Source organism: Mirounga angustirostris, unplaced genomic scaffold (assembly GCF_029215605.1).
Source record: "Mirounga angustirostris isolate CCGP_5_RB_7025 unplaced genomic scaffold, mMirAng1.0.hap1 SCAF_1, whole genome shotgun sequence".
NCBI lineage: Eukaryota > Metazoa > Chordata > Mammalia > Carnivora > Phocidae > Mirounga > Mirounga angustirostris.
The window spans coordinates 78348961-78376224 of NW_026991709.1; the positions used below are offsets into that span (position 1 = coordinate 78348961).

General features: G+C 50.6%; 1 protein-coding gene across 4 annotated transcripts; it reads left to right on the forward strand.

The window, feature by feature from the left end:
• The first annotated feature begins 81 nt into the window (after positions 1-81).
• Positions 82-22684, forward strand: BCL6 (BCL6 transcription repressor). 4 transcript variants are annotated; one of them, XM_045903165.3, is made up of 10 exons: positions 93-306; positions 10843-10881; positions 11702-11873; positions 13376-13597; positions 15210-16181; positions 16543-16727; positions 18123-18290; positions 19369-19499; positions 19618-19755; positions 21478-22684. In XM_045903165.3, the coding sequence occupies exons 3-10, from the start codon at positions 11713-11715 to the stop codon at positions 21619-21621; spliced, it is 2121 nt and encodes a 706-aa protein (XP_045759121.1). In that variant the 5' UTR covers positions 93-306; positions 10843-10881; positions 11702-11712; the 3' UTR covers positions 21622-22684. The 4 variants fall into 4 exon arrangements, with proteins under 4 accessions (XP_064438676.1, XP_045759121.1, XP_045759123.1 ...); XM_045903167.3 differs by lacking the exon at positions 93-306 and adding an exon at positions 339-8190; XM_045903166.1 differs by lacking the exon at positions 93-306 and adding an exon at positions 8197-9671.
• Positions 22685-27264: the final 4580 nt, after the last annotated feature.

Sequence of the window (27264 nt, forward strand, 5' to 3'; positions counted from 1 at the left end):
GGGGCCCCGGGAGGGAGGGACGCCGTCTGGCCCCTCGAGCCTCGAACCGGAACCTCCAAATCCGAGACGCCCAGCCGCTGAGGACCTCGAAATCTGCCGGAAACTGGAAAAACACTGTGGCTTTGAGGGCTTTCCGTGGGCGCAAAGAGGCAAAAGTCCCGGAGAGCTGACACCGAGTCCTCCCCTGCCACGTAGCAGTGGTAAAGTCCGCAGCTCAAATTCCGAGAATTGAGCTCTGTTGATTCTTAGAACTGGGGTTCTTAGAAGTGGTGATGCAAGAAGTTTCTAGGAAAGGCCGGACACCAGGTGATTATTGCTGTTGCTGCTGCCGCTGCTGCTGCTGCCGCCGCCGCCGCTGGTGCCGCTGGTGCCGCTGCCGCCGCCGCTGCTCATGATCATTATTTTACCTTTTAATTCTTTTTTTTTCCGCTCTTGCCAAATGCTTTGGCTCCAAGTTTCCTATGTGTATCTATTGATATAAATGTATATGTTTATTTATTCTAGCTGTCAGGTGTTAAAATAAATGCCGAAGATTAGTCCCACGTCTCTCCCACTCTAGGATATAGATTTTTATATATTTATTTTATTTTTGTTGTCTTTGAGTGCATCGGCCGGTTTGGGGAGGCTTTTGCCACCCTCCCTTGTGTTGTTTTGGTTTTGGAAAAGGAGGTGGAGGAGAGGAAGGAGGGGAATTAGGGGGCGGCCGGAGCCCAGAGGACGAGACAGTGTTTGGGGGGTGCTCCGGGCAAGTCTGGGGGCTGTCTGGCCCCAGACGACGGAGAGGACGCGCGCTCGCGCTCTCGCTCTTTCTGCTGCTGCTTGCGTACGGCTTGTGATCTCGCTGGATTCGGGCGGCTGTTTTTTCCCTCTTTCCTCGCTTGCAAACTGCCTTCCTCGCTCCCTCGCTCCTGCCTCCCCTTCCCTCCCTCCCTCCTCTCCCTCGCCTCTCCTTCCTTCTCCTCTCCCGTCCTTCTTGGTGACTCCGGGAGGCGAGGAGGGAGGCTGCCCGCTCGCTCGCCCCGCTGGCTCCCTTCCACCGGCCTCGCTCCTCTAGATTCCCTGCCTCGGAGCCGAGATTTGGGAGGAAAAATGCAAGCGAACTCCTCGGGTTTTGTTTCTCGGCCCCCCCCCCCCCCCCCCCCGCCAAGCCCAGTTGAAGTATCGTTTCTACTATTTCCTTTTAGAGCCGCGATCTTCCTAACGAGATCCGAGTGTTTTGGTGTCCCCTTACCCTGTGTTTTGGGGGAGGTTTAGCTTGCCTGGGGGCGGGGATGTTGAATACTTTGAAAATTATTCTTTCTTGGTTGCAGTCGAGGGAGTCGGGAAACCCCGCGCGCTCCCTCTCCCCATCCTGAGGAGAGAGGCTGGTGGCGGGACAGGGATTTGGGGGGTGGGTGGCAAAGGGGTGCGCGTTTGCACCTGCGGTGCCGTTTAGCGTGCGGGGACTCCGGGAACCTTCACAGGACGGCCCAGCCAAGCGGGAAGGTGGCGGGATTTCTGGCGGTCGCGGTGTTTGTGTTTTGGGCGCTGCGTGACTCGGTGTTAGCTCCCAATGGCTGTTCCCCCGCCTCTCCTAAATTTTGTCTTATTTTTTCCCATGGTGCGAGCTTTGTAAAAAGACAACTGCAGACCGGAGAGTAGCCGACGTCAGGCTTCAGGTTCCCGAGGTCCTTGCACGGGGCGAGGGGAAAAACAAACAGCCCCAGCCCGCGTTCCTACGTGCAAGACCCGGGAGGAGAGAAGGGCACGCTGTGGCCCTGGATGAGGGAGCCGGCGCGGGAGGAGGGGGCGCGGGCGCGAAAGGGAGATCTTTGTGAGTGATTTTGCAAAAACGGATTGCGAGATTGGTTGGATTTGCAACCTGTGGCTCTCCTCGAGGGAGTAAGAATGGGGGAAAGCGGCGGCGGCGGCGGCCCGGGGCGGGAGCCGGTGGGGAGTTGGAGCCTCGGAAATGGGCTGCGCTCCTGGGCAGCGGGAGCTAGGGGCCACCCCGCTGCGAGAGGTAGTGACCGTGGTCAGTGTCTTGAGAACTGTGGATTGCGTTGCCTTTTGATGCCGTGTTATTGGAACTCTGGCGAAAAATGGATCTAGTGTTACAATAATGAGTTTTAAAGGTCCCCCATGGAAAACAAAAACACAACCCAATAGATTAAAAAAAAGAAGAAGAAGAAGAATGAAAAAGACCCCTTTTATGGGGTGCCCCCCTTTGCAATGCTTAAGAGGTGGTGGTGGGGGTCCAGCAGCTGAACCGGGAGAAAGACCCCAACTAGGGTACTGAAAGTCCAGAGCTGTTACTGGGTTCCTGACCGCCACAGAGAGCTGGTCATCTCCCCCACCACCAGTAGCCACAGGAAACTGATTTAATCTTTTATGGATTTTTTTCCCCTCATTCAGTTTATAGTTTCCAGGAGGAAAATCTTGTAACTCTTTACTTTTTTTTTTTAAGTAAAGTATCAATAGATGCTTTTTTTTTTTTCCTGTCAAAAACAAAACAAAACAAAACCAAAAAACAAAAAAACTGGGCAGGACAGAGGGAACCAGGGAAAGGGCTGTTTAGAAATACAGTTTGTGGCTCTGAGCAGTGCCACCAGCTTCCTCTACAGAGACTGCCAGTTTCCCTTTTTCTTTGCAAGGTGTGTGTGGTTTTAATAAATAACTTAAAAAAATAAGAGGGGGGCCGGCAAGACCTGTCAGGAGACAGGTATCTATTTTGCTCACTATTTACTACCAAGAGCCTTTGGCACTGGAACAGAGCCTCGTAAATCTGCAGCCCAAGTTGAAGTTCATCTGGCCCTAGTCCACATGCTATTCCTGGAGGTAGCAAACATGAGCTCAAAGGAATGAGGTGAAATCACATTCTTGCTTTAAAATATATACCTTTGGGGGGGGGGTATGGAGAAAGCATATTGTCTCTGGGGGTAGGAGGAAATGGAAAGAGGGCACTAGGAGATGGGCATTCCCTTGCAAAAATGACTCCAGTTGGGTCCTCAGGCTGAAATAGAAACCTGTAGATGGGAAATATTCCCCCTCCCCCCACTTATAAATAGAAGTTTCCAATATCCTATTTGGAAGACTTTCCAATACTGCAGGCCCAAGCACTGGCTGATTTTTAAGGGTCTGTTGATAGTGACAATAAGGCCAGAAGCTGTTGGTAAACTGGGCAGCTTGAAGGAGAAGGAAGCCAGAACAGGGAATTCTCCAATTGGCCTTTTCTTCTGTGCTCAATTGTGAAGGGTTTTACCCCATGCTTTCTTGAAAAGACTCTCCAATTTATTCTGGGTTTGCTGGACAGGGATGGGACTCTAAACTCTTAAGCTGTCGTTTGCTGAGCCTTGAAGAGTTCCAGTTATTGGTTGAGTAAATGGTAGCCAGGACTAGATGTCAAAATCCTTCCTTCCCTCTCTCCCCTGCCCAGTAGCCACACTCACAACCCACTTTATTGTGAAAAACTTGAAGGAGGTAGTGCGGCAGCGCCACCCCTTGGTGGGTGAAACTCTATTTGCAAAAGTCAAATATTTGAAAAACATTGTGAAATGACCTTAGGAGGATTTTTTTTTCTTTAGAAAGGGGAGATAAAACTAACTTTAAAAAAAGGACGTTGTAGCTGATTTCTCAAATGGGGTGGAAAAGCGTTGCTTTCCAGCTAGGAGAGTGTCATAAGAGGCAAAGAAGTTCGAGAGTGTGTGTGTGTGTGTGTGTGTGTGTGCGTGCGCGGTCGGGGAGGGTTGCCTAGTTGGCTTGAAGTAGGTGAGTTCTCCAGACGGAGGTAGCCTCCTTCCCCCTTGGACTTGACTTCTCAGAGCACCTGAATTCTGTTGCTAGTCTGACACTGAGATAAGCAGGAATGTCTCGGTGTAAAAACAAACCAGTGATGGGAAGTCCTGTAGTTTTGCTGGCGGTGATGGTCGTGTCTACTGGGGGCTGGGTTGGGGACGGAGGTTTGTGGCGTGGGGCAATGGTAGGCTGGTCCGTAGCTGGGTTTGGAGCCTTCTGGGAGTCGAAGTAGTGTGGCGCGTGCCGGCTTCCTGCACTGCGCAACAAGTGGGAATGCCGCCGCAGTGATCCGAGCGAGGGTGCTGTGTAGTGGCGGAGCCGGCCCCTTTCTCTTCGCCCCACTGGAAGCCAGGAATGGCTCTTCCCAGTTCTCCCCGCCTCCCAGTCTGTGACCAGCAGCCCCGCCAAAAGACAAAACTCAGCCCCCCTTTCCCCACCCTCCGCCTTTAGCGAGCCCTGTAAACCTGGGCGGAACCCTGCCCTTGGCCTCCAGGGCCCCCTTCCTCCGTGGGGATCAAGAGTTTATTCCCGACTTTCTTTGCTGGTCGACCAGTGTTTGGCAAGAAGCTCTGCTAATACCTTCTGCTTTTTGAAGACAAGAGCACCCTTTCCTTCCCTTCTAATACATTCGGCCTTTCGGGCTGGAAAAATCAACGTATAATACATGAACCCTGCTCCAGAGACCGCGTTGTGGTTACTAGAGGAGTGAGCATCGGGAAGAACGGAATTACATCCAGTAAATTAAATGTTTTGCAGCGTTGCTTATAGAGGCCAACCTCCTCCCGCTAACAGATCCAAAAAAAAAAAAGTGGGGGGCAGTCGGTTGTGGAAGGCTGTGGCTGCGCGGTGATTTTCGAACGGACTGAGTCTGCCACCTAGTGGTAGATCCTAGCAGAGTTCCCCCCCCCCCCCCCCCCGCGCCTGGGGCGGTGGACCGACCCTGTCACCTTCGGATCTCCAAGTATCCCTACTAGGTGCTAGGACTGACAGAGGAGGGCAACATCCAATGAGGATGACATCTGACCTCCAAAATTTTGGTAAGGTGGATGAAAATTCGGAAGCCTCTAGATGCTTGCCCTGTCCACGGTCGCTCAGCGAGCGGCATGTGCCTCCCTAAGAGAACCTTAGTAAGATAACCCGTTTTGAACACACTATCTTTCTGTCACTGTGGTGTCTCCCTGGGTGAAGTGGGTAGTGGAGGGACGCTTGGAGGCTCTAGGACATAAAACTTTACAGTTGAGAAAACAGGCAGCCTCATGAGGGGGGGGCCTGTTGCTGGTGAGTTAGTACCCTAACTGGGACCAGATTTTTACCTTCTGAATTCCAGGCCAGTGACTTAAAGTCAAAGGCGAGTGTATCTCCGCTCCCTTGAAGTATCTAAGAGACAGGAGCAGCAGTAAGAGAGACCCACGATTTTAATGTCTCACATCAGCGAAGCTGGGAACAGCTCCCCAGATGTCTTGGAGGAATTCTAGAAAATATGGCATAAGATTTTCAGTGACAGATACAGGAAGCCTACCGCAGTGCTGAGGGGTGGAGGTCCCAGATCTTGAGGGGTGTGCCTGGGTTAATGGATGATTAAATCCCAGTCCCTAGACTTGTAGAGCCCGAGGCTCACATTTGGATTCTGAAATCACCCTCTTCCCCTTCCTTCCAAACTGCTTAGTGGCTTGGCGAGAGATCAATGGGTGTGTGTGTGTGTGTCGGGGGTGGGGGGATGGGGGTCATATGGACAGGCAGGGTGTAATCCTCATAGAATTTGGGCCACAATAGCTTCTTATTAAGCAAAGTTTTATTTTTTCGGAGTTCAAAACTTAAGATGGCAAAGGCGCGTAGGGGTGCCGGCGACCCCTAGCGACGACCGCCGGCGCGCACACTCTTGGGAGATGCTGCGGTCTCCACCGCCCCGGTCCGAGGAAATCGAGTTCAGCCTCTCCCACTGCGGGAGCAGTCGGAGGCCGCGTTGGAGAAACGCGCCTCTGTTCGGGTTGGAAACGAATCTGGGGATGTGTTTGAAGAGTGGTCAAGTTTGACTCATCGCTTTCCAAGGACAGTTAGTGCTTTCCATCTTCATTAACGTGAATAAAGACCTTGGCTGACTTTTGTCCAGATCGGATTTTTAAAGGCATTGTTTGGTTGGGGACATCATGCCGCTCCCCTCCCCCGGCTGCCTTTTTGCAAAGGCAGAGCCCAGTCCAGCCTGGATGGCCGAGATATCTTTGCTCGGGGACGTGGTTTGCTGGCATTGTCTGCTTCTGCTGGCTCTTTCTGGAAGGCTGTCGCGAGCTGGGCGCATGGGGAGCGTCCCTTCTGCAGCTCCTCTTCAGATCTTGATGATAAAACACATCCCTCTATTTTATTGCATTTCCTAGAAGCTTGCAGGCTTGAAAGAGCTCTACTGGCAGGAAACGTGATAGAAATAAAGTCAGGACATAATGTCCCCGAACACCTCGGTCACCCAAAGCGACTGCCGAGGCTACCGCGTTATCAAATTCGCTTTCATTTATTGTCGTCTCCTCCGCCCTCCCGCCCTCCAGTCAAGAGAGCGAAGAGTGTTTCACCCTTAAAACAAAAACAGCGGCGCGGTTTAACCCCACCCCCTACCGCTGGATCACCGTGGCTAAACTGGAGCAGCTAGTTAGCTGAGCCGCTGCGCAGAAAGGGAGCGCTCGGGCAGGAGCCCTGATGCTGGTTTCACTACGGCAGCTCCAGCCTTATTAAAATTCCTAGTTCCTACCCCTAAACAGTGCTTTGCACTTCCAGATTCTTCTTTGGATTTCTCGGCGAGTTATTGGAGTTATTAGATTACCAATAATCCAACGGCGGGCCGGGATTAGAGAAGGGACGCGGTGGGGGGGGGGGGGGGGGAGGCTGTGCGAAAGGCATTCTCCAAAGCTGGAGACTGTGTCTAAAGTAGGTCAATGGGAAGGAGAGGCGGGGCTACATGCGGGTTGTCGGTTTCAAGCCTTGATGGAGGGCTCTCTCTAGTGTTTAGCAGCGGTAAGACATGATTAGGTTTGAGCTCCCGGAACCACGGGAATCCTAATTTCCATTAAGTGCATGTACGTAATTTTAACTTCCCTTCCTAGATACTCACCCCATTCCATATTAAATTTCAACCTTCGCTTTCACCTTTGTTCCACCCGGCGAAGGGGTAAGAAAGTCTCAAAGTAGGACTTTATGAGGCCGCCGAGGCCCAGTCTTTACCGACGGCCCTGACCCCGCCTCCGCCGCTGATGGGATGCGCGGCGCAGTGTGACGCCACCCGCCACTTTTAGGACTGGACTGCGGCCTTAGGCGCCGAGTCTTTCGAGCTCCCCGCCCCGGAAAATTCCTCTCGGAGCCCACTACTAGGACCCATTAGGAGAGGGCGCCCAGGGGTTATAATTCCAAGGAAGGCCCAGAGAAAGCGAGGCGTCCTTGGAGCGCGCCCGTGCGCGCTCGGGTCAGCGCCCCGGCCTCTGCGGAATCCTTACCGGGTCTGTACGGTTTCGGGGAAATCGGATTCCGAAATCCCGAAACCTGGCCAGGTTCGGCCTGGGAGCTCCTATTCTAAAGACTTTGGGCGGAAACCGAGGCTAGCAGCGTTCCCCGACTTGCCAACGTAGGCGGAAGGGGCTTTCGGTTTGGTTTTCCTACAAGTCGTCTGGCGCGCGCTGGATGGAGACCCTCAGCCCTAGGGACTCCCATCTTTTTGACCTTGACGCCTGACCCAACCACCCTCTTAAAGGGGGCGGAGGCAAGCTAAAAGCAAAAAGCAAAAATAAATAAATGACGCATTAGGCAAACAGAGGCCAGAATTGGGCAATTTGAAGTCATAAAATGAACCTCAGACTGGACCCGAATTCCTAGGTTCTAGACTGGCTCTGCTACTAACTTGTGCGACTTTCCCCATTTATAAAAACTGTTAGGTGTAAGGGTTGGCCCGGGTGAACTGAGTCCTCGATCGGGCGCCGGCGAGGGATTTAGGGGAAAGTGTGCCTATTCCCCGCGAGCCTCCCCGGGCGCGCCCCGCCTCCCCCGGGTGAATCCCCGGCGGCCCTCGCGGCGCAGGCGGCGATCCTGGCGGCCGTCGAGGGCCGGCAGCTTCCTGGAAAGTTACTTCTCTTTGGAGCCGGCGATAGACAGAGTGTTCTGTGAAATCCGCTGAGCTGAGATCGACTACATTCCGGGAATGAGAGGGCTGTGCCATTCCCCTCACTACCCCCTGCCTTGACGGCGTAACAGGGGAAAAAAAAAAAAAAAGCACACACAATGTTAGCTACCGAAGTGCACGAAACGTTTTATTTGAATGTAGCCAAATTAAGGGCTGCCACGATCTCAGCACGGGGCCTCCGACGCGCCTGCGGGGGCTTCGCGACAGATGGGCAGCGGTGCCCGCAGAACGCCCGGGGGTGGGCGGTCCCTGGCGGATAGGTACGGTAAGGTCGGGGTGGGCGAATCTAGCCCGGGCTTGCCGCGGAGCGCAGGGCTCGGGTTTGTGTCCCTTATGCGAGCGCGAGAGGAAACGGCTGCTTAGTGCCCGCCGAGTGGAGGAGCCAGGGGAAAAGGATGGATGGGGGCTTTCGTATTGGCTCACTCTAGCTCTTAACCTCGCCTCTCGTCCTTCTCTCACCTCTTTTCTTGTCTCTCCGCCTTCGCCTTCTGCTGTCTTCTCTTCCCTCTGCCTTTTTAAGAGGGAAGGGTCCCTCTTTTTTCTTCTCCAGCTCCTTTAAAAGATCTGCCTTCTCCTCAAGGTGCCTAATTGCAAATCCAGAGATTTTTGAAAAGGCAGAAGAGAGAAAGTGTGTGGGTGGAAAGACCACGTTTAGGTCTGGCTTGGTGGTTACTGCGGCTGGGGCAGGATTGGTGATCCCGAGAGTCCAGGTCTGGGCCCTTGCAGTTGTCAGTTTCTCTTGACAGCCCTGCTCTCTTGGCAGGTGTTTTCGTGTTATGAGTATTGCGCGTGGCATGGGTGGGATGGCTGAAGCTAGGTGACGGAGTTTGTCCAGGACTTTGCTGGAGATTAGCTTTCAGTCTTGGGCGAGGCTTATCCGGTGGAGCCTCAGTGACCTTCTCAGTTAATCAGGGCTGTTATAAGGATCCCATACAGTAATGGTTGGGAAGGGGCTGAGTGGTCTGTAAGAACCAAAGCAGCTGCTAGGTGCTTCCACACTTGCAGCATCTAGAGCGAGGCATGGTTTCCCACATCCACCATAACACACACTCACTAACTGTGGCGTGCCTCTGAAGCTAGAACTAGCTGAAGAAGGAGTGGACTTAATAGGGATGTGGACCTCAGCAGATGTGCATTTGTTTTTGCCCAAGCCAGGCAGAGGCAGAGGATGAAAATGGCCCAGCCCCAGGGCCAGGCTGACAAGTAGACCCCTGGGAATGGGGAATGTTTTGTTTGTTTGTTTCAATCTGCATATGGAATGAGTCATTGCCACTTGCCGAGGTGAAATGGCAAATCTGGGCTTCCCATGGTTCCAAAAGTCTGTGACTGGGAATTCACAAGCGAGCTGGTGGTTGAAGCTGGCTAAAGGACAGCCTTAGGTATTCCAGAAGTGTTTAGGGATGTCTTTCATGGGGGAAGAGGAGATGGTTTATAAATGAAACTCTCATGTGTCTTTAGCATTCTTTTTCAACAGAGACAATCACTGAACTTTGGTTAGGACCGATCTAGTGTATCTCTCTTTGCCCATCTTGAGTTAGGATGGGAGAGGAGGAAATAGGTTCTTTTGTCTCTTTCTGTCCTCTCCCTTCAGCCATCCCCTTCCCTCATCCTCACTCACTCACATGCACACGCTAACCTTGAAGCCGATGGGATTGAGTGACTGGCACTTGGGACCACAGAGAAATGTCAGAGTGTTTGGTTACAGACTCAAGGAAACCTCTCATTTTAGAGTGCTCATTTGGTAAGATTCAGCAGCCTGGAATGGGGGCAAAGTGTTTGTGTGGGGGAAAGAACTTAAAAATGAGATTCACCCACATTAGGGTGCTGTCTTGCATGTTCTACAGCACGTAGGCTGATTTGGAAAAGGGACAGGAATTTGAGCCAGAAGACCGAGGGCTGGGCCACTAACCATCTACGTGGCCCAACATGACCTCCCTGGCCTCAGGCCCCTTTACCCGGAAAATAGCTCTAAAGAGCTATGCTTTAAAAAAAAAAAGGTGGGGGGAGTGGAAGAGGATTCAGATATTGTTTTGTTTTGCAGCCTACGTGTGATCATAAATGAGAGTCTTCCACCTGTGCTTTGAAATTATTTTCTTTTAGAGAAACAAAAATTTGGAGCGGGTGCATATTTCCTGAGTGCTCCCTGGCCATTTCTTAGCTAAAGCACGCAGTTAAATCTTTGACCAGCAGGGAGAGCACAAGCTTGGAAGTTTGTAGCCTTCTATCTAGTCTTAGACCCAGGAGGGAAAGAAGAGGAAACTTTGAAAAAGGCAAAGATACTCAGGGAAAGCATAGACACGCCATCTCTGGGTGTATTCTGCAGATCCTGTATTTAGTCTTAAATGTTCAGACAATCAGGAATTATTGCCTGGCTTTTTGTCCTACCCAAGCCACTTGAACCCCTGAGCCTCAGTTTCGTCATCAGTGAAATAGGGATACGGATATTGACCCCAGTAGACCTTGAGAAATCATTCTAAGACTCGAAAGATAATATTTTAGCAGGTTTTGGAGATTGTCCAGAGTTCTTAGGCCCCTGAAGGACCATTCTCATTGATATTGAAAGAACCACTTTTCTTCTATTTTTCTTCCCATGAACACAAGTGGCCTTTGGATGGTATGCATTTTCTACTTTGACAAAGGAACTACATGTGTATGTGTACGTATAATTAACGTATGCAGTTGTGTTCCCAGTACTCAGGGCAAAAACATGACTATCGCATAGCTTCGGGTGCCTGTTGTTGCCGTAAGAGCAGAGCTGGAAAAATGTTTGCTAGCTTGTGGTAAAACCGCTCCAGCTGGCAAGCTGCAGCTATCAAAGGAAAACTAAATACGTGTGTCCTAAAATAAGACTATAGTGGACAATCTAACATTCATGGAATCAATTTCTGTTTGCTTTTTTCTCTTCCCTGCAGATTTTAAGCAAAATTTTGGACTGTGAATCAAGGCATTGGGTAAGTAAATCTAATTATATGCTTTAAAATTTTGTGGACAAACTGTTTCCTTTGACTTTGCCGATGCATGTGTTGCTGTGAACTTGGCCACTTTTCGTGAGATGAGAGAAAGGATGGCCAGGTCCCTCTCCCTCACCCATTTACCCCTCTGTTAGACTATCTTAACTGTGCTGTGATCATTCATACCCTCACTCATTTCTTAGTTCCGAGCCAATGTAGCCACCTACTATGCACCAGCAATGTGCCAGGAGCTCGAAGTACATTCAGACAATTGTAAAGCCTAAAAGAGGAAGAAACAGATGGTGGCTGGGATAATGAAATGAGATCCTGACAAGAATAGCTGCGATTTTTGAGAACCTGCTATGGACCAGGCACAGATCTCTAAATTTTACAACCACATAGGTATTACTCCTCCCATTTTGGGAAACCAAAGCCCAGGAACAGTAAACAATCTGCCCCAAGTCACACAGCTAGCAAAAGATAAAGCTGGCGTGCTAACCTTCAAATCGTGGTTTCTCACCCTCACTGCCTCTCCGCACTTGGCGGAGTACTGGGTATGTGGGAAAAGCACTCTACAAATATTCATTCACTTCCGCTTTCCCCAAAAGGGCTTTCTATTCCAACTTGTTAGAGAAAGATTCTTTTTCCCATCTTACAGATGTGAACAGTAATGCCCAGAGATGGGCCCACAAATGGGTCAAAGACCCAACACAAGGGACCTTGGTGTGTTAGCAGGCTGCGCCACCTGTCTTCACAGCCCTGGTAGAGCAGGAATCAGGTTCTGGAGAATTCAACAAGATTTTGACCCTTTTCTTTCCAGGTGAAGACAAAATGGCATCCCCGGCTGACAGCTGTATCCAGTTCACCCGCCATGCCAGTGACGTTCTTCTCAACCTTAATCGCCTCCGGAGCCGTGACATCTTGACTGATGTTGTCATCGTGGTGAGCCGTGAGCAGTTCAGAGCCCATAAGACAGTCCTCATGGCCTGCAGGTGAGGGGCCGGGAGGGGAAAGACGGTTGTATAGAAGGGCGCGATGGTGTGGGCAGGTAGCAAGGCAGGTCGAGTGGGCCTTTTGCTGTGTTTAGAATTACGTCTAGTTTGTCTCCAGACCGCCAGCGCATCTGGCCTGGTGGAGTAGGTTCCCAGGAAATGAATGAATGAACACACGTTTGGAGAAGAAAGAGTTTCTGTTCTGTGGGAAGCGAGGGAGCAGAAATGGTAGACTGTCTCTAGAAAGGATGTGTTTGGAACAAACACGGAGAATAACTTCAGTTAACCAGTGAAGAAAGGAGAAGTGAAAGGGGGTTTTTCAGTATTTGAAGCAAGTGAATTTGAAGTCTTTTGCCCTTTTACTCTATAACTGCATGTATTTTATCCTGTGGCTATCTTTCCATGGGTGTTTCAGGCTATGTGTGTAAGTTAGGGAGAGAGAGCCGGCCGATTCTTCCTAACTGTTGAGTGTTTCAAGTTTTTGGAGCTAGTTCACATTACATCATCTCCCTGAATCTCTGCAGTGGCCTTCTGTGTTATGGAGGCATAATTACTTCCCTTTTATAGACAATAAAACGAAGGTACAGATAAGTGAGCTGATGTAAAGTCGGGGGTCTCTACTGCCAGAAGAGAGCTTACTCAAGCTCTACAGCAAACGCCTGTGTTTTAGTAGTGATGAGAACAGAGGTTTACAGAGATATAAAAGTAACAGAAAATGCTAACCTAGAGCTTACTCTGTGCCAGGCATGCACGACCCTGTCAGGTAGACTCTATTGTTCCTGCTTTGCAGGGAAGGAAACTAGGGTGCAAAGAAGTTAAGTAGCTTGCCCAAGGTTGCACAGCTACTTACTGGTTAAAGTCTGGCTCACTTCTGGCAACCCATTCAGAAAGAGCAGCATTGAGATGCCAGCCCGAATCCTGACTTGTAATTGAGCCTTCTTTCCTCTACCAGACAACATGGTCCCTGGAGGCATGGCTTGAGGTTTGACTTGTGTCTCCTAGGAATATTGACCTTATGGAAGTCTGTGGGCTTTTAGAAAATCAGTAGACTGTAGATGTAGGCACCATTTTATTTATTTATCGCCGATACCCAAGTTGTTTCTAAAAACAGACAATGACACTTTAAAAATAAGGATCATGTGTTGGAATAGGAAGAGAAATGCTTATTCCAAAGTTATAGACTAAAAATGGTTACTGCAAATGAGTGCTAAATTTCACTCTGTGACTCTGAGAACATCATTTACCTTCTGATCTTGGTTCCCCCACTTGTAGAGGGGAGAGTGATAATATCTACCTTGCAAGGTTGTGAGGAACACAGGATAATGTATGTAAAGTGCTTAATGACTCTCTGGTATTTAGTAAGCTCTTCGTAAATGGCAGTTATTATTAATTGCTGTGGAAGTTCTGGAGCGAGGCCCAGGGAAGAGGAGCTGAGCCTTGACACTGACTATAATTGATTGCCAGTTCTGTCCATTCTTGTGACACGTGTGTTTGTGTTATAGTGGCCTGTTCTATAGCATCTTCACGGACCAGCTGAAGTGTAACCTGAGTGTGATCAACCTGGATCCTGAGATCAACCCTGAGGGGTTCTGCATCCTCCTGGACTTCATGTACACGTCCCGGCTCAATCTGCGGGAGGGCAACATCATGGCCGTGATGGCCACGGCAATGTACCTGCAGATGGAGCACGTTGTGGACACTTGCCGGAAGTTTATCAAGGCCAGGTGAGCTGCCATGGAGGGAGAAGCCCTTGGGAGTGGAAGACATCTGAAATCCTTGATAATGCATGCATATCCTCTACAATATGCCACAGCCTACGTTTCCACTAGCTTTTGCACACTTCTGCCTTCTTAATTCTTGCTCTGCTATCCAGATATGCCCTGTGCATTCATTCCCCTCTTGCTTTCTTCGTTCGTTGGATGGGCCCTTTCCTCCCACCCATCCCGCCAGGCCAAGCTTGGAAGCGGGCTCCTCTGTGGACGTTTTCCAATTGCCACTCTTCCTCCCTCAGCTCTCCTTCTGTATCCCTAAGCCATCTGCCTGTCCTTCAGACCTTCCTTCCATTTTCACTATTTGCGTATGTGTTTTAGTTCTCCTTTAGACTTCTATTATAATGATTTGCATATGTGCCTTAGTTCCCCCACCAGACTGTGGGCTGCTTTTCTCATCTTTTATGTTGCCCCGCTCCTACAAGAGAGGACATTTATTGAACTAAATTGAGTTCACTGGGTCTAATCCCGTCCTTGAAGGCCAGTCGGACATGGCCATCATTTAAAGGGGGGGGATCCTGAGAGCCCACAAAGTGAAGGGCTTTGCTAAGTGGAACAGAAACTTGGGGCTTTACTTTTTTAGCACCATTTGATTCAGCTGTTCTAGGGTGATCGCCTCCCTTATGAAACAGGAGGGTTTCCAGCCTCTGTTTGATCACCTCCAGGATCCAGGAACCCAGTGTTCCCAGAGCCGCACTGACTACCTCGGACCGTTAGAAAGCTCCTCTTGATGGCGAGTTGAAATCTGGCCCTCTTAACCTTCACTCATTGGTTCCAGCTCTGTTAACTGTGATCATGGTGAGCTGGCCTATTTTTCCCCCACATAACGTCCCTTCAAGTATGTGCAGCGAGAGCTTGTTGTCTCCTGTGGGTGATAATGGTAGCGAGGTTATCATTGCGGTCATTTTCGAGTACTTTCTCTGGGTCAGGCCTTGTGCTTGGAGGGGTGAAGCAACTTGCTCCAGGGCCCATTGCCGCTAAGTGGCCCAACTGGGACTGGAAAGCAGGTCTGGCTGCTGCCGGTCCTCCAAAGAAAACTCCTCCCAAGACTCTAGGCAGCTTACAGGCTGAGTCCCTTCTCCCATGGGCCACCAGTTTGTCTGTGACTCTCTGAACATGCATTGTGTAACTTCTTCTTTCCCTGAGCCTCCATTTCCATGTGTGTAAAATGGAGACAGTAATGCCTTTCTTCCTTTGCAGGATTTTGCATGGATGAACTAAGGGCTCTGAAAGCTTTACATTCTGTAATATCTGAAGAATTACAGATTCACGCACATATACACAGAATGTGGCTTAAACATGTGATCGCATGTCTAAGCGGGCACAGCTTGTGGGGCTGACTCGCTGCCCTTGTCTGGGTCCAGTCTCCCGCACTGCGGGCTAGCTTGCTAGATTTCTAGCATAAAAGCCTTGTGACTGCAAGGATTTCCCTATTCCAGAGCCACATCCCTCATGTCTAGCTGACCAAGCACAAATGTGGCTACCTAACACCAGTGTCGCTCAGAAAGTCCTCTGTTCAGCAGTTCTCATTTGGAGGCCCGGGTCTCCTCTCTGTTTTCTCCTGCAGTGAAGCAGAGATGGTTCCTGCCATCAAGCCTCCCCGTGAAGAGTTTCTGAATAGCCGGATGCTGATGCCCCAAGACATCATGGCCTATCGGAGTCGTGAGGTGGTGGAGAATAACCTACCGCTGAGGAACGCCCCAGGGTGCGAGAGCAGGGCCTTCGCCCCTAGCCTGTACAGCGGCCTGTCCACCCCGCCGGCCTCTTACCCCGTCTACAGTCACCTCCCGGTCAGCAGCTTCCTCTTCTCTGACGAGGAGCTGCGGGATGCCCGGATGCCTGTGGCCAACCCCTTCCCTAAGGAGCGGGCCCACCCCTGCGATAGTGCCAGGCCCGTCCCTGGCGACTACAGCCGGCCGGCCCTGGAGAGAACTCCCAGCGTATGCCACAGCGGCATCTACTCACCCAAGGAGGCAGCCCCAGAGGAGACACGCAGTGACATGCACTACGGCGTGGCCGAGGGCCCCAAGCCTGCCGCCCCCTCGGCCCGGAATGCCCCGTACTTCCCCTGTGACAAGGCTGGCAAGGAGGAAGAGAGGCCCTCCTCGGAGGATGAGATCGCCCTGCATTTTGAGCCCCCCAGTGCACCCCTGAACCGCAAGGGTCTGGTCAGCCCCCAGAGCCCCCAGAAGTCCGACTGCCAGCCCAACTCGCCCACGGAGTCCTGCAGTAGCAAGAATGCCTGCATCCTCCAGACCTCTGGTTCACCTCCAGCCAAGAGCCCCACCGACCCCAAAGCCTGCAACTGGAAGAAATACAAGTTCATTGTGCTCAACAGCCTCAACCAGAATGCCAAACCAGAGGGACCTGAGCAGGCCGAGCTGGGCCGCCTCTCCCCTCGAGCCTACACCGCCCCACCGGCCTGCCAGCCACCCATGGAGCCCGAGAGCCTTGACCTCCAGTCCCCAACCAAGCTCAGCGTCAGCGGGGAGCACTCCACCATCCCACAGGCCAGCCGGCTCAATAACATCGTCAACAGGTGCTTTCAGAGGGGGTCTGGGCCTGGGGTCAGGGCTTCCCACGGGGGCCACTTCTTCCGATGGACGCAGGGGCTGTGTCTGTCCTTTCTTGCCTGAATACTGGGTATATTATGGGTGTGGAGTAAGTATCCACTGACTGAATTGGCCTCGGTAAGGAAGCATATTAACATCAGGGATCTCAGGGCATACGCTGTTTGGAGGTGGGCTCAAGGATAACTTTGTGGCCCCGAATCCAGAGGGAGGTGGCCCAGCTCTGGCCTCTGGGTTCACCTGAGCATGGGAAGGAGGGGGCAGCATCCAGGCCAGGTGGAGTGCTCTACCCTCTCCAGCTGCTGAGGCTCTCTTTCCTCCTGCCCACAGGTCCCTGACAGGCTCCCCCCGCAGCAACAGCGAGAGCCACTCACCGCTCTACTTGCACCCCCCCAAGTGCACGTCGTGCGGCTCTCAGTCCCCGCAGCATGCAGAGATGTGCCTCCACACCGCTGGCCCCACATTCCCCGAGGAGATGGGAGAGACCCAGTCTGAGTACTCGGATTCCAGCTGTGGTGGGTCCCTTCCCGGGGAGAAGGAAGGTCCCTGCCTCTGCTCTGTGGGGTTTGCGTTTCCATTTCACTTATGCTCTTGTCACTGATTGGGAGAAGTCCCCGACTGGAAGGTCACTGGCCCTTAAAATCACCGGCCCGTCCCCCTGCTCTTGACCTCTTGAACCAGGCTGATCTGAGCAAGGGATGAGGTATTGGAGTTAGTCTGGGGTAACAGAGAATGACCCCCTTTTCACCTGCACTGTAGCCAAGGTAGCCTGGGGGAGCGGCTCTAACTCCCAGAGCTTCCTCAGTCCCTCGGGACCCAACTGCCAGGACTGACCTGGGTCGGCCCCCCCTGCTGGGCCATGCGTTCTGTAAGGACAAGCCCCTGACCTTCCTCGTGCCTGTGTCTCCCATAGGTCCGAGGGAGTTTCTAACATGGAGTAGGTGCTCAGCTGACGTTAGCTGAATTAGGTTAGTTGAGCTGAATTATTAAACTGAAGTTTTGGACACTCTGTGATTGGCATCTCCAGTTTTTATTAGATAAGAAAGTCTGTCTTTTCCCTCAAGCTCTGGCTGCGGTAGGATAGCCCAGTCATGCCTAATCGGGGGTGAGCCCCCGTGACATGTCATTTTCAAAATGTTCTAACAGAAGGGAAAAATCAGTTACTTACACCGTGAGATTTGGCACAGGGTTGTGGACGTGTAGTTGGGAGAGCAGGGACTGTCCCCGTCTGTCCCCCTGGCTATTGGCCCTTTCTCTGCATCCAGTCCCTTTTCTCTGGGCTGCCGTTTCTACTTCCATCCTTGTTGGCTCTCCCAATATCATAGAAGTGTTTGGGGGACATGAAATCCAGAGAGATACAGGGTGACCCTGTTCACGGTTACTTCCTCCTTCAATGGCCTCCACGTACCATTGGATTTTATACCTCACATTCCTAGAACACTTTGTGGTATACAGTATGCTCCTGTGAGGTGGGCAGCCTGGGGGTTGACTATCCTGATTCTGGAGATAGAGACACAGATAGGCTCAGAGAGGTGAAGGGTCTTGCTTGAGGGCCCCTGTGTATGGATGTAAATAAAACAATGAACTGAGAAGAAAAGTCAGTTCTCAGAGCTCTCTAGAGAAGGAGGAGCCCTGCTGAGCTTTCCTGAAGTTGGCATAGGCCATATGGGTAGCTGTTGGTTTGAGTTTCCCCTCTGTACCTTAATATTCAACTCTGTCCCCTTTCTCCTCCATGACGGAGACTCTAAATGCTCAGAAAAATAAAACTCACACAGGCCCGGAATGTCGGGTGGGTGGAGCTTGGGGGTTCCATATGGCCCTGAGGGCAACTGCAAAGGGGAGTGGCCTTAGAGCCCTACCTCCCTTCCCTTTCTAACGGTGGTGTCCCGTCCCCCGCCCACCTCCGACAGAGAACGGGGCCTTCTTTTGCAATGAGTGTGACTGCCGCTTCTCTGAGGAGGCCTCACTCAAGAGACACACGCTGCAGACCCACAGTGACAAACCCTACAAGTGTGACCGCTGCCAGGCCTCCTTCCGCTACAAGGGTAACCTCGCCAGCCACAAGACCGTCCACACGGGTATGCCCCCTCCCCCCGCCCCCCGCCACAGCTGGGCAGGGTTCCTGGGAGCAGGATGGGGGGAGGACCCTAGAGAAAGCAGTGTGGGGCCTTGTTCCCCCGGCGGGCAGGGAGCAGGCCCTGCTCTGATCTGGATGTGGGCCTAACCCTGTCTTGTCTTTGCCTGGCAACTCCTCCACTCCCTGTGTTCTTTGTCTTTTCTCCGAGGCACTCTGTCCTGCTTCTCTAGCGTTGTGCGGCAGAATTGTTAATCCCAACGCACAAGTGAAGCAACCAAGGCTGAGAGAGGCAAAGTAGATAGGGTTTTTGTTACCCCAGAAAAAAAAATTAAAAGCCTCTTGATTTCCTCTCAGGGCTTGCTCCTTATCAACTCACATTCCTTTACCAGGTAGCTTCTAATAACCCGACTGTTGTCCACAGTTGACCCTCTCTTGGTGTCCATTATCCCAGAAACTTTCCACAAAGGAAGGCTCAGCCCTTCTATTGGCTTCCCCAGCCTGAGCATCTACTCTGACTCAGGCCCCAGGCTTCTTGCAAATGGAATCCAGCTGTCGTTCCCACAAGCGGAAAAGCATGTTTTTTCTAAAAGAGAAACTAGAGCAGCCTGATTGTGTCTTCCTGGTGAAGGGCTTGATTCCTGAATCAGTCTAGTCCTAGGGAAGAGCTGGAAGAGACTGACTCTGTCATCTAAATTCACCCCTCAAGTTCTGGAGAGGGAAACTGAGGTCCAGAGAAGGAGAGTGACTTGTCCAAGTCTGCAGTTAGATGATCTTAATGACACAGCTGTTTCAAAGGCCTCCTGGAACCTCCCCCCACTCCCTGTCCCACCCCCAGTGTTGTGTCCCCTCTGCCCCAGCCTGCTCCTTGACCCTGGCTGCCTGCAGCCTGTGGTGGTATGGTGTGTGCTTGGCAAGGGCAGGAAAGTGATAAGCCCCCTGGATCCTCTCTCAGACATCTTCCAAAGGAGAGAAAGCTGAGGTGGCCCAGGAAGGGCAGTTTGCTCTGAGATCCAGGGACCTGCGACTGTGGAGACCTCCGTCAGATATAGCTTTCTTTGTTCCCTTTCTTTCGGGAATAGGTGAGAAACCCTATCGTTGTAACATTTGTGGAGCCCAGTTCAACCGACCAGCCAACCTGAAAACCCATACTCGAATTCACTCTGGAGAGAAGCCCTACAAATGCGAAACCTGTGGAGCCAGATTTGTACAAGTGAGCAGGGCCATGGGGAAAAGACCCCTCAGCCTCTGTGTGCTGAAGAGGGGGTTCCTGGGGGAGGGGGCCACAGCCCACCCCAACAGAGCCTCTCACGCTTTGCTCTTCCGTTCAGGTGGCCCACCTCCGTGCCCACGTGCTCATCCACACTGGAGAGAAGCCCTATCCCTGTGAAATCTGTGGCACTCGTTTCCGGCACCTTCAGACTCTGAAGAGCCACCTGCGAATCCACACAGGAGAGAAACCTTACCATGTATGTGAGCCTCTTGTGGCCATCAGCTGGCCTGGGAGGGGCTTGGCGGGGAGGGGCAGGCAGCAGAACTGTTTGCTCCAATCTCAAGCACACAGTGGGATGACCACTGAACTAATGGCCCTAAGACCTGGCTTAGGGCTGGTTGTCAGACACGCTGCTGGACATTGGCTGTGTCTCAGTTTGCTCATCTGTAAAGTGGGGATACTGGGCTAGGTGATCTGGGCCCTAGGAAAGAGTTCCAAACTATAGATACATTGATTTGGGGATCATTCATTCATTCCACACTAATTAGCTTCTTACAGTATGTCTCTATGCTGGACTAGATGTCCACTTAAGAGGACCTAAGGTGTTTGAGAAGGGGCAGCCATAGGAGTGGGAGGAGAATCAGAAAAATGTGGTGATAGAAGAAAAAAAAGGCAGGGAAAAGGCCATTATAAGAAGGAGCAGGTGGCCAGCTACACAGCAGGGTACCATGAATGGGCCATTGGAATCCTCGTGTTCTGGAGGAGGGTTTCAGCCAACCATGGCTTGCGGGCTAATTTTTGAGCATTTCATGAGCTAGGTTCTAATATCTTTAAATGGCTACAAGATGGAGAAATAATATTTTGTGACATGTGCAAATTACATAAAATTTAATTTTCAATGTCCATAAGCAAAGTTTTATTGGGACACAGCCATGTCCATTTGTTTACATATTATCCATGGGGACTTTCCTACCACAGGCGCAGAGTCATCATTGCGATATATTCACTATCCGGCTCTTTCCCGGTTAAAAATAGTTTTCTATCTCTGCTATAGAGGGGAGAGATACTGGCCGGGCTGCTGGGATATCTGGTTCTTATTCTGACTCTGACGCCAGCCCTTTTTAGGGCCATAGGCAAGCCTGACCCTCTCTCAGGGGACCACGATTTTCTTTCTGTGTAAAAGGATAAGGATGCTGTAGGGGAGCAGTTTTCAGACTGGGCTCTTTCAGTCAACCCCACAGCCTCTTTTACCTTTTGAGTTTCTATTGAATTTGAAAAGAGAGTCCTACGGTTTACAGGCGTGGAAACCCCCGTGACCAATGACCCTGCTCTGGGGGGTTTGTGGTATCACCGTAGATAGTGACGGACACAAGAACGAACCGATGAATGGTTAACCCATATCACAAATGGGAACCTGCAAAATGTAGGTATTTTCATCCACTTGTTTATCAGTCCCTGAGTATCTTCTCACTTGCTTTTTGTTCTTGGGCACATTAGTTTTCCTCTCGATACCCTTATTTGCTCATCTGTAAAACGAGCCTGATAATAGTACCTGTCCCACGGAGTCGTTGTATTCAGTTAACAAATTCGCTCAAGTGTCAGGATAGTCTTTGGCACACAATAGAGTACAATAAATATTTGCTAGAAGTTTAGACGCACCCATGTCGAGTTAGGAGTGACCTGCAGAGCGTGTCGACTCAGTCCTTCATTGAAGGGAAAGCCAAGGCCCGTGGAGAGAAATGATGTGCTTGGCTGGGGAAGAGCAGTAGCAACACTTCACCGCTTTAGAAAACAGCGAAGGGACATTTGCACAAAGCTTCCTTATCGCTTAGATGGAGCCTGAATTCTTAACCTGGCCTTCCAGAGGGAAGAGCCGCCCAGATCCCTCACAGGGAGAATCTCCCTCTCTGGGTCTCCGAGCAATGATACGTTCCTGGGGTTGGTGACAGCTAACAGTTTGCCTCTGATTTTCCTTCAGTGTGAGAAGTGCAACCTGCATTTCCGTCACAAAAGCCAGCTGCGTCTTCACTTGCGCCAAAAGCATGGCGCCATCACCAACACCAAGGTGCAATACCGCGTGTCCGCCACTGACCTGCCCCCGGAGCTCCCCAAAGCCTGCTGAAGCATGGAGTGTTGATGCTTTCCATTCGAGTCCCTTCTCAGAATCTACCCAAAGGATACTGTAACACTTTACAATGTTCATCCCATGATGTAGTGCCTCTTTCATCCACTAGTGCAAATCATAGCTGGGGTGGGGGTGGGGGGAGGGGGCGTGGGGACTGGGGGCCAAGGCAGCTCCCCTTCCCCCACTGCCATAAAACATTAATAATATTGCTTCTTCTCCTATGTGTAAGGCAAACCATGTCAGCAAAAAGCAAAATCATTTTATATATCAAAGTGGGGGAGTATGCAAAAGTTCTGACTTGACTTGGTCTGCAAAATGAGGAATGTATATGTTTTGTGGGGACAGATGTTTCTTTTGTATGTAAATGTGCATTCTTTTAAAAGAAGAGACTTCAGTATGTTATCAAAGAGAGGGCTTTAATTTTTTTAACCAAAGGTGAAGGAATATATGGCAGAGTTGTAAATATATAAATATATATATATATAAAATAAATATATATAAACCTAAAAAAGATATATTAAAAATATAAAACTGCGTTAAAGGCTCGATTTTGTATCTGCAGGCAGACACGGATCTGAGAATCTTTATTGAGAAAGAGCACTTAAGAGAATATTTTAAGTATTGCATCTGTATAAGTAAGAAAATATTTTGTCTAAAATGCCTCAGTGTATTTGTATTTTTTTGCAAGTGAAGGTTTACAATTTACAAAGTGTGTATTAAAAAAAAAAAAAAAGAACAAAAAAAAGCTACCGAAGGAAAAATGTGTAGTTTTGTTCTAGTTTTCAGTTTGTATATACCTGTACAACGTGTCCTACGGTGCCTTTTTTCATGGAAGTTTTCAGTGATGGACGAGCGCGCCATCCCTTCTGAAGTGTAGGCAGACACAGGGACTTGAAGTTGTCGCTCACTAAGCTCTCTTTGGGAATGTTTGTCTCATCACATTCTGCGTCATGCTTGTGTTAGAACTACTCCGGAGACAGGGTTTGGCTGTGTCTAAACTGCATTACTGCGTTGTAAAATATAGCTGTACAAATACAAGAATAAAATGTAGAAAAGTCAAGTGGGCTCTTTCCAGAGGTCTTTCCTTGTGTTGGGATCAGGACTGGAATGCATCTGGTTTCCTCGGCTCTGAATCTCGCGGGAGATGCTCATGGAGAGGAGTGGCTGCTGGGGTCTCGGGCAGGCTGAGGCTGGGGCTGGCTCCTGGACACTGGGCAGGGACCCACTGTTGACTCCCAGACTGGGACGGGCTGCAGGCTCCAGACCCTGGTCATGAGGCGCTCCGGCGGGGGGTGTGGGATGGACCGCCTCTCACCTCTCTTTCTGGCTGGTTCTCGCTTCTGTCTGTTTTTCACTCAGAGCTCTAGGCTGAGCTTTCATGATTTCCCTTCTCGCCCTTCTGACATGAAGGTATAGGCGTCCTTTCCTTCTCTGTGTCTTGGAGAATTTGCCCATTCTGTGAAGGCTCCTCTGCCTCCTGGCTTCATAAACAATTTCTCTCTGCTGGGGTCCAGGGGACAATATGAAGTCAGGTCTGGCCCCATCATACATTTCTCAGCCTGGTACCTGCTGTGTGATTGACAATTGACAGGTATGTATAGACTCAGAAGCTTTATGAATGGCGACCAGCCAAGCAAACCTCCATCCCTGGAGAAGTGCTCTTTGTCCAGAGAATTTTGGTGGAAGGCAGCCATTTCCTCCTGTGTGACCTGGGACAACCGTTTCCCCTTTGTGTCCCTTTCCCAACCTGTCCAATGAGAGGATTAGATTAACTACATCATTTATGAGTCCATGAATCAGACATAAGTTCACCCTAGCTTGCTTTGGCATCCAGTTTTGTTTCACCTCAAAAAGCCCCAAGGTTCAAGTTTGATTGATGAGACCTAAGAGCAGTGAGGACAAGTGCGGTCCTGGGCCCCGGCCCAGAGGAGAAAGTCCGTACTTGCCTTCTTCTGGTTCCTGGGTGGCTGTGGGGCGGGGCCGTGGAGCGGAGCCCCTCCCTGGGCCCTTTGGCCGGTGGTTGGACAGAGGTGGCCCCTGGCAGGGCCTTTGCAGCAGGCTCCAGGCATGTGCTGAGAGGTTTGTGGGGGCTGAGCACCCAAAGCCCCAGAGAGAGCCTCACAAAGTCACACGACCCTCTGCCAGCCACATGGCCTTTTGGTTCAGGTTTCCTTTCAAAATGACTTTAGAGGACTTGCCAGCTCGAGGCCTCAGCTCACCCTGCTCTTTGAAAAGGGAGAAGATGATCCCTCTGCTCCCATAGAAACTTGGCAAAAGAACTTACAAAACAGACTGCTTCAGAAATGACAATTCACAGGCCGGAGGGCGGCTGGCCCAGGCCCCTCTGTTCCCAGAGGGCCTCCGAATTCGTTTATGTGTCATTACTGTTTAATAGAGAGACGATGGGCCCAGGGCAGACAGTGTGGGTGGCGTTCAAGTTCAAACAAAATGGAAGATCAAAGAGTAACTGGAGCCAATCGACAATCAATAATAAGTAAAAAGCAAACATCTCTAAACAGATAAGCTAGGCCAAGGACATACAGAATTTTTATTTAAAAGGCAAGCATGACATGAATGTCACGTTTTACAAATATGTAACTTATAGAACGGGGGGGCGCATGATGTTCTTCTCTATATTGTTGGAATTTTGGAGGAAAAGTTTCTGGAGACCAGGTTGGTGGTTGGAGGCAAAATGTGGAGAGGCAGGGAACTTAGAATCAAGCAGAACTACTAAGGAGCTGGAAAGGATGAGATAGTAAGGATCACCTAACTCAAATCTGTCATTGCCCCATGAAGGGACTGAGGCAGGAGAGATGAGGAAAGTTGCTTACTGTCCCCTCTCTTGGTGTGGACTGTCCCCTCTCTTGGTGTGGACCTTTGTATAAATGACCACATTCAATTCTCACAGCCACCCTTCAGAGTAAGGTTTCAGGCGGCTGGAAACCACATGCCCATCTCAGACACTCCCAGACAGTGCCCCCAGAGCTACAACTCAACCTAGAGGTCCATAATAACACCTCAAGCTGCACCCGCCCACAAAATTTTCCCGAAGAAAATTGTCCTCAGCCCCTGGAGAAGAGCCAGAACTTGGGCAGCCATATCGCACATCATGCAACCCTCCCCCTCCCCCCCCACCACTGATTTGTCTAAGGGCGGACACTGGATCCAAGGGCAGCCAGCCCCCCCCCGCCCCCCGAGGGCCTGCAGCCCTATTACAGCACCTAAAGTGTGATGTAAATATGTAAATAGGGGTGCTAATGAGTTGGGCCACCACTAAGGTTGTGTGTTCTGGGAGTTTATAGTGAAATGTAGAGACAGGCAGCCACTCCAGTGTTTCTCAGACTTTGGTCATTTGTGACCCACCTCCATGATTTTGCTATAGCATCACACCCTGATTATTTATGTACTGTTTTCCTTTAAATCAATATATTTCTTAGGTATGCATTTTCCCCAAATATAAATTAAATTAAATTAAATTAAGTACTAAGTGCATTCAAAATAAAAATGTTCACTCATGTGTCTTCACTTCCGCTGCCTCGTGTTCTACCAGGAGCATGCTTCAGAGAACACTACAGGGGTGAGAAGTGGAGAGATGCCGACAGAAGTGAATCCCTGGAGGGTATTGGGGTCGCATTAATGGCAGAGCACTGGAGTGAGGTCCCCAGAGGAAGCTTGGAAGTAGAATGACCTTCTAGTACCTGGTTCTATGAAGCTTGTCATTTAGTGGGAGTATCTCGTCTTAGATTTCTAAAAGAGTCCATCCCTCTTATAAGCACTTGTCAATCAGGTCCCTGCCTCCACTGCTATACCACCTGCCATTACTTGGACTGGTTTGTGTGAGTCCCTGTTTTCTGGAACCAGAAGAGTGCGATTTACCCAGTTGCTCAGGCCTCTGGGGTATCTGCCATTAGGAAGATTCTTAGAGACTCTTAGATTGGGTCTAGGCTTCTCCCTAGTGGAGGCTGAGGCATGTTGTGATCCCTCAGAGGTAAGACAAGTGAGCTACTCAAAATTCTATAGCCACTCGGAAAGACAGTGTTGTTCCCCCAAGCCCCCAAAGCAGCCACGGGTGGATTCTACCAGGCACCCTGGAGCCCAGCCCTGCTGTGGGCACAGGGTCCAGAACATGCAGTATAGCATCACTGAAGGAGGATGAAGCATCCACAGTCACTAAGGGAGAGGCCTTATAGACAGGCGGGTGCTGAAGCGGGAAGCCCCGTCTAGGAAGGGGACCCAAAGGGGCTGGGAGCCCCTACAGTACTATGTTGGCCCCTGAGGTCTTGGGGTCTAGCCCTCTCATTAAATGAGTCTGACACATTTAACCCCAAAAGCCTGGCTTGTCAGCACATCTCAAGATAAGTTTCCTGAGTCTCCCTTCCTTTTGCATCCTAAGCAAGCAGGTTGGTTAAATAACAAGGTTGCTAAGAGTCAGAGTCACAGAATATTGTGACTAGATGGGGCCTTGGAGATTATGCTCCTAACTGACGGATGAAGACACTAGGTGCAGAGGGAAGAAGGGACATCCCTAAGGTCACAGCAAGAATTTTTTTAAAGATTTTATTTATTTGAGAGAGAGAGAACACAAGCAGGGGGAGTAGCAGAGGGAGAGGGAGAAGTAGGCTCCCCACTCGGGGCTCGATCCCAGAACCCCAGGATCATGACCTAAGCTGAAGGCAGACACTTAACTGACTGAGCCAACCAGGCACCCCCAAGCCAAGAATTTTTATCAACAGGGGCCCCTGATTCCACTTCGGTTTATGGCATCATCCCAGCCTTCAAGGAGTGTGTGGTCAAATTGGGAAAACAAAACATGGACAAATATGGAGGTAACATCACAAAGAAACACAGAGATATAACATTATGGCTAATGAGTGACAGTCCTGAACAGGGTGATGTTCAGAATGTCAAGTTGTTCCTTCAGGCCATAGGAGGCCGACAGCCTAATGAGCTGGAGGCCAAGCAGGACCATTCTCGGGGCTTTCACACGTCTCCCTCCTTCCTGTGGGACTGCAGTGCCTCCTGCTGTCTAGAAAGAGCTGTCCTCCTTGATGTCACCAATAGGAGCCACCTCTGCAGTTGGCTCAGTTTCAGCTGCTGTCACACAAACTGAGTGGCCCAGACAACAGAAGGGTATTGTCCCACAGATCTGGAGGATGGAAGTCTCAGATCAAGGTGTTGCAGGGTTGGATTCTTCTGAGAGCTTATCCCAGTCTTTTCCCCTAGCTCCTGGCAGTTTGCTGACAATCCTTAGCACTCCTTTGCTGGTAGAAGCATCACCTCGGTCTCTGTCTTCACCTTTACATTCTCCCTGCATGTATGTCCCTGTGTCCCACCTTCCAGTTTTTATGTGGACATCAATCAAATTGGTGTAGGGCCCACCCTAAGGGCCTCATCTTAACTAATTACTTCTGCAACGACCCTATTTCCAAATCAGGTCACATTCTGAGGTTCTGGGGGTTAGAATTTCAACATATGAATTTTAAGGGGACACAATTGAACCCATGACAGGGATTGTTGGTAGGAGAGGGGATGGTGAGATGCTCTCAGAAGAGCACAATCCTCACCTTCCCTTTGCACTTTCTCCCTGCTGCCAAAGGTGAAGGGAATTGAGATTTGGAGGATGTTCTCGATGCCCGGCAC

Coding starts and splice junctions, on each gene's coding strand:
- BCL6 (XM_045903165.3), top strand. CDS start 11,713: ATGGCATCCCCGGCTGACAGCTGTATCCAGTTCACCCGCCATGCCAGT. Junction 11,874..13,375: donor ACAGTCCTCATGGCCTGCAG/GTGAGGGGCCGG, acceptor TTTGTGTTATAG/TGGCCTGTTCTATAGCATCT. Junction 18,291..19,368: donor CCACAAGACCGTCCACACGG/GTATGCCCCCTC, acceptor TTTCGGGAATAG/GTGAGAAACCCTATCGTTGT.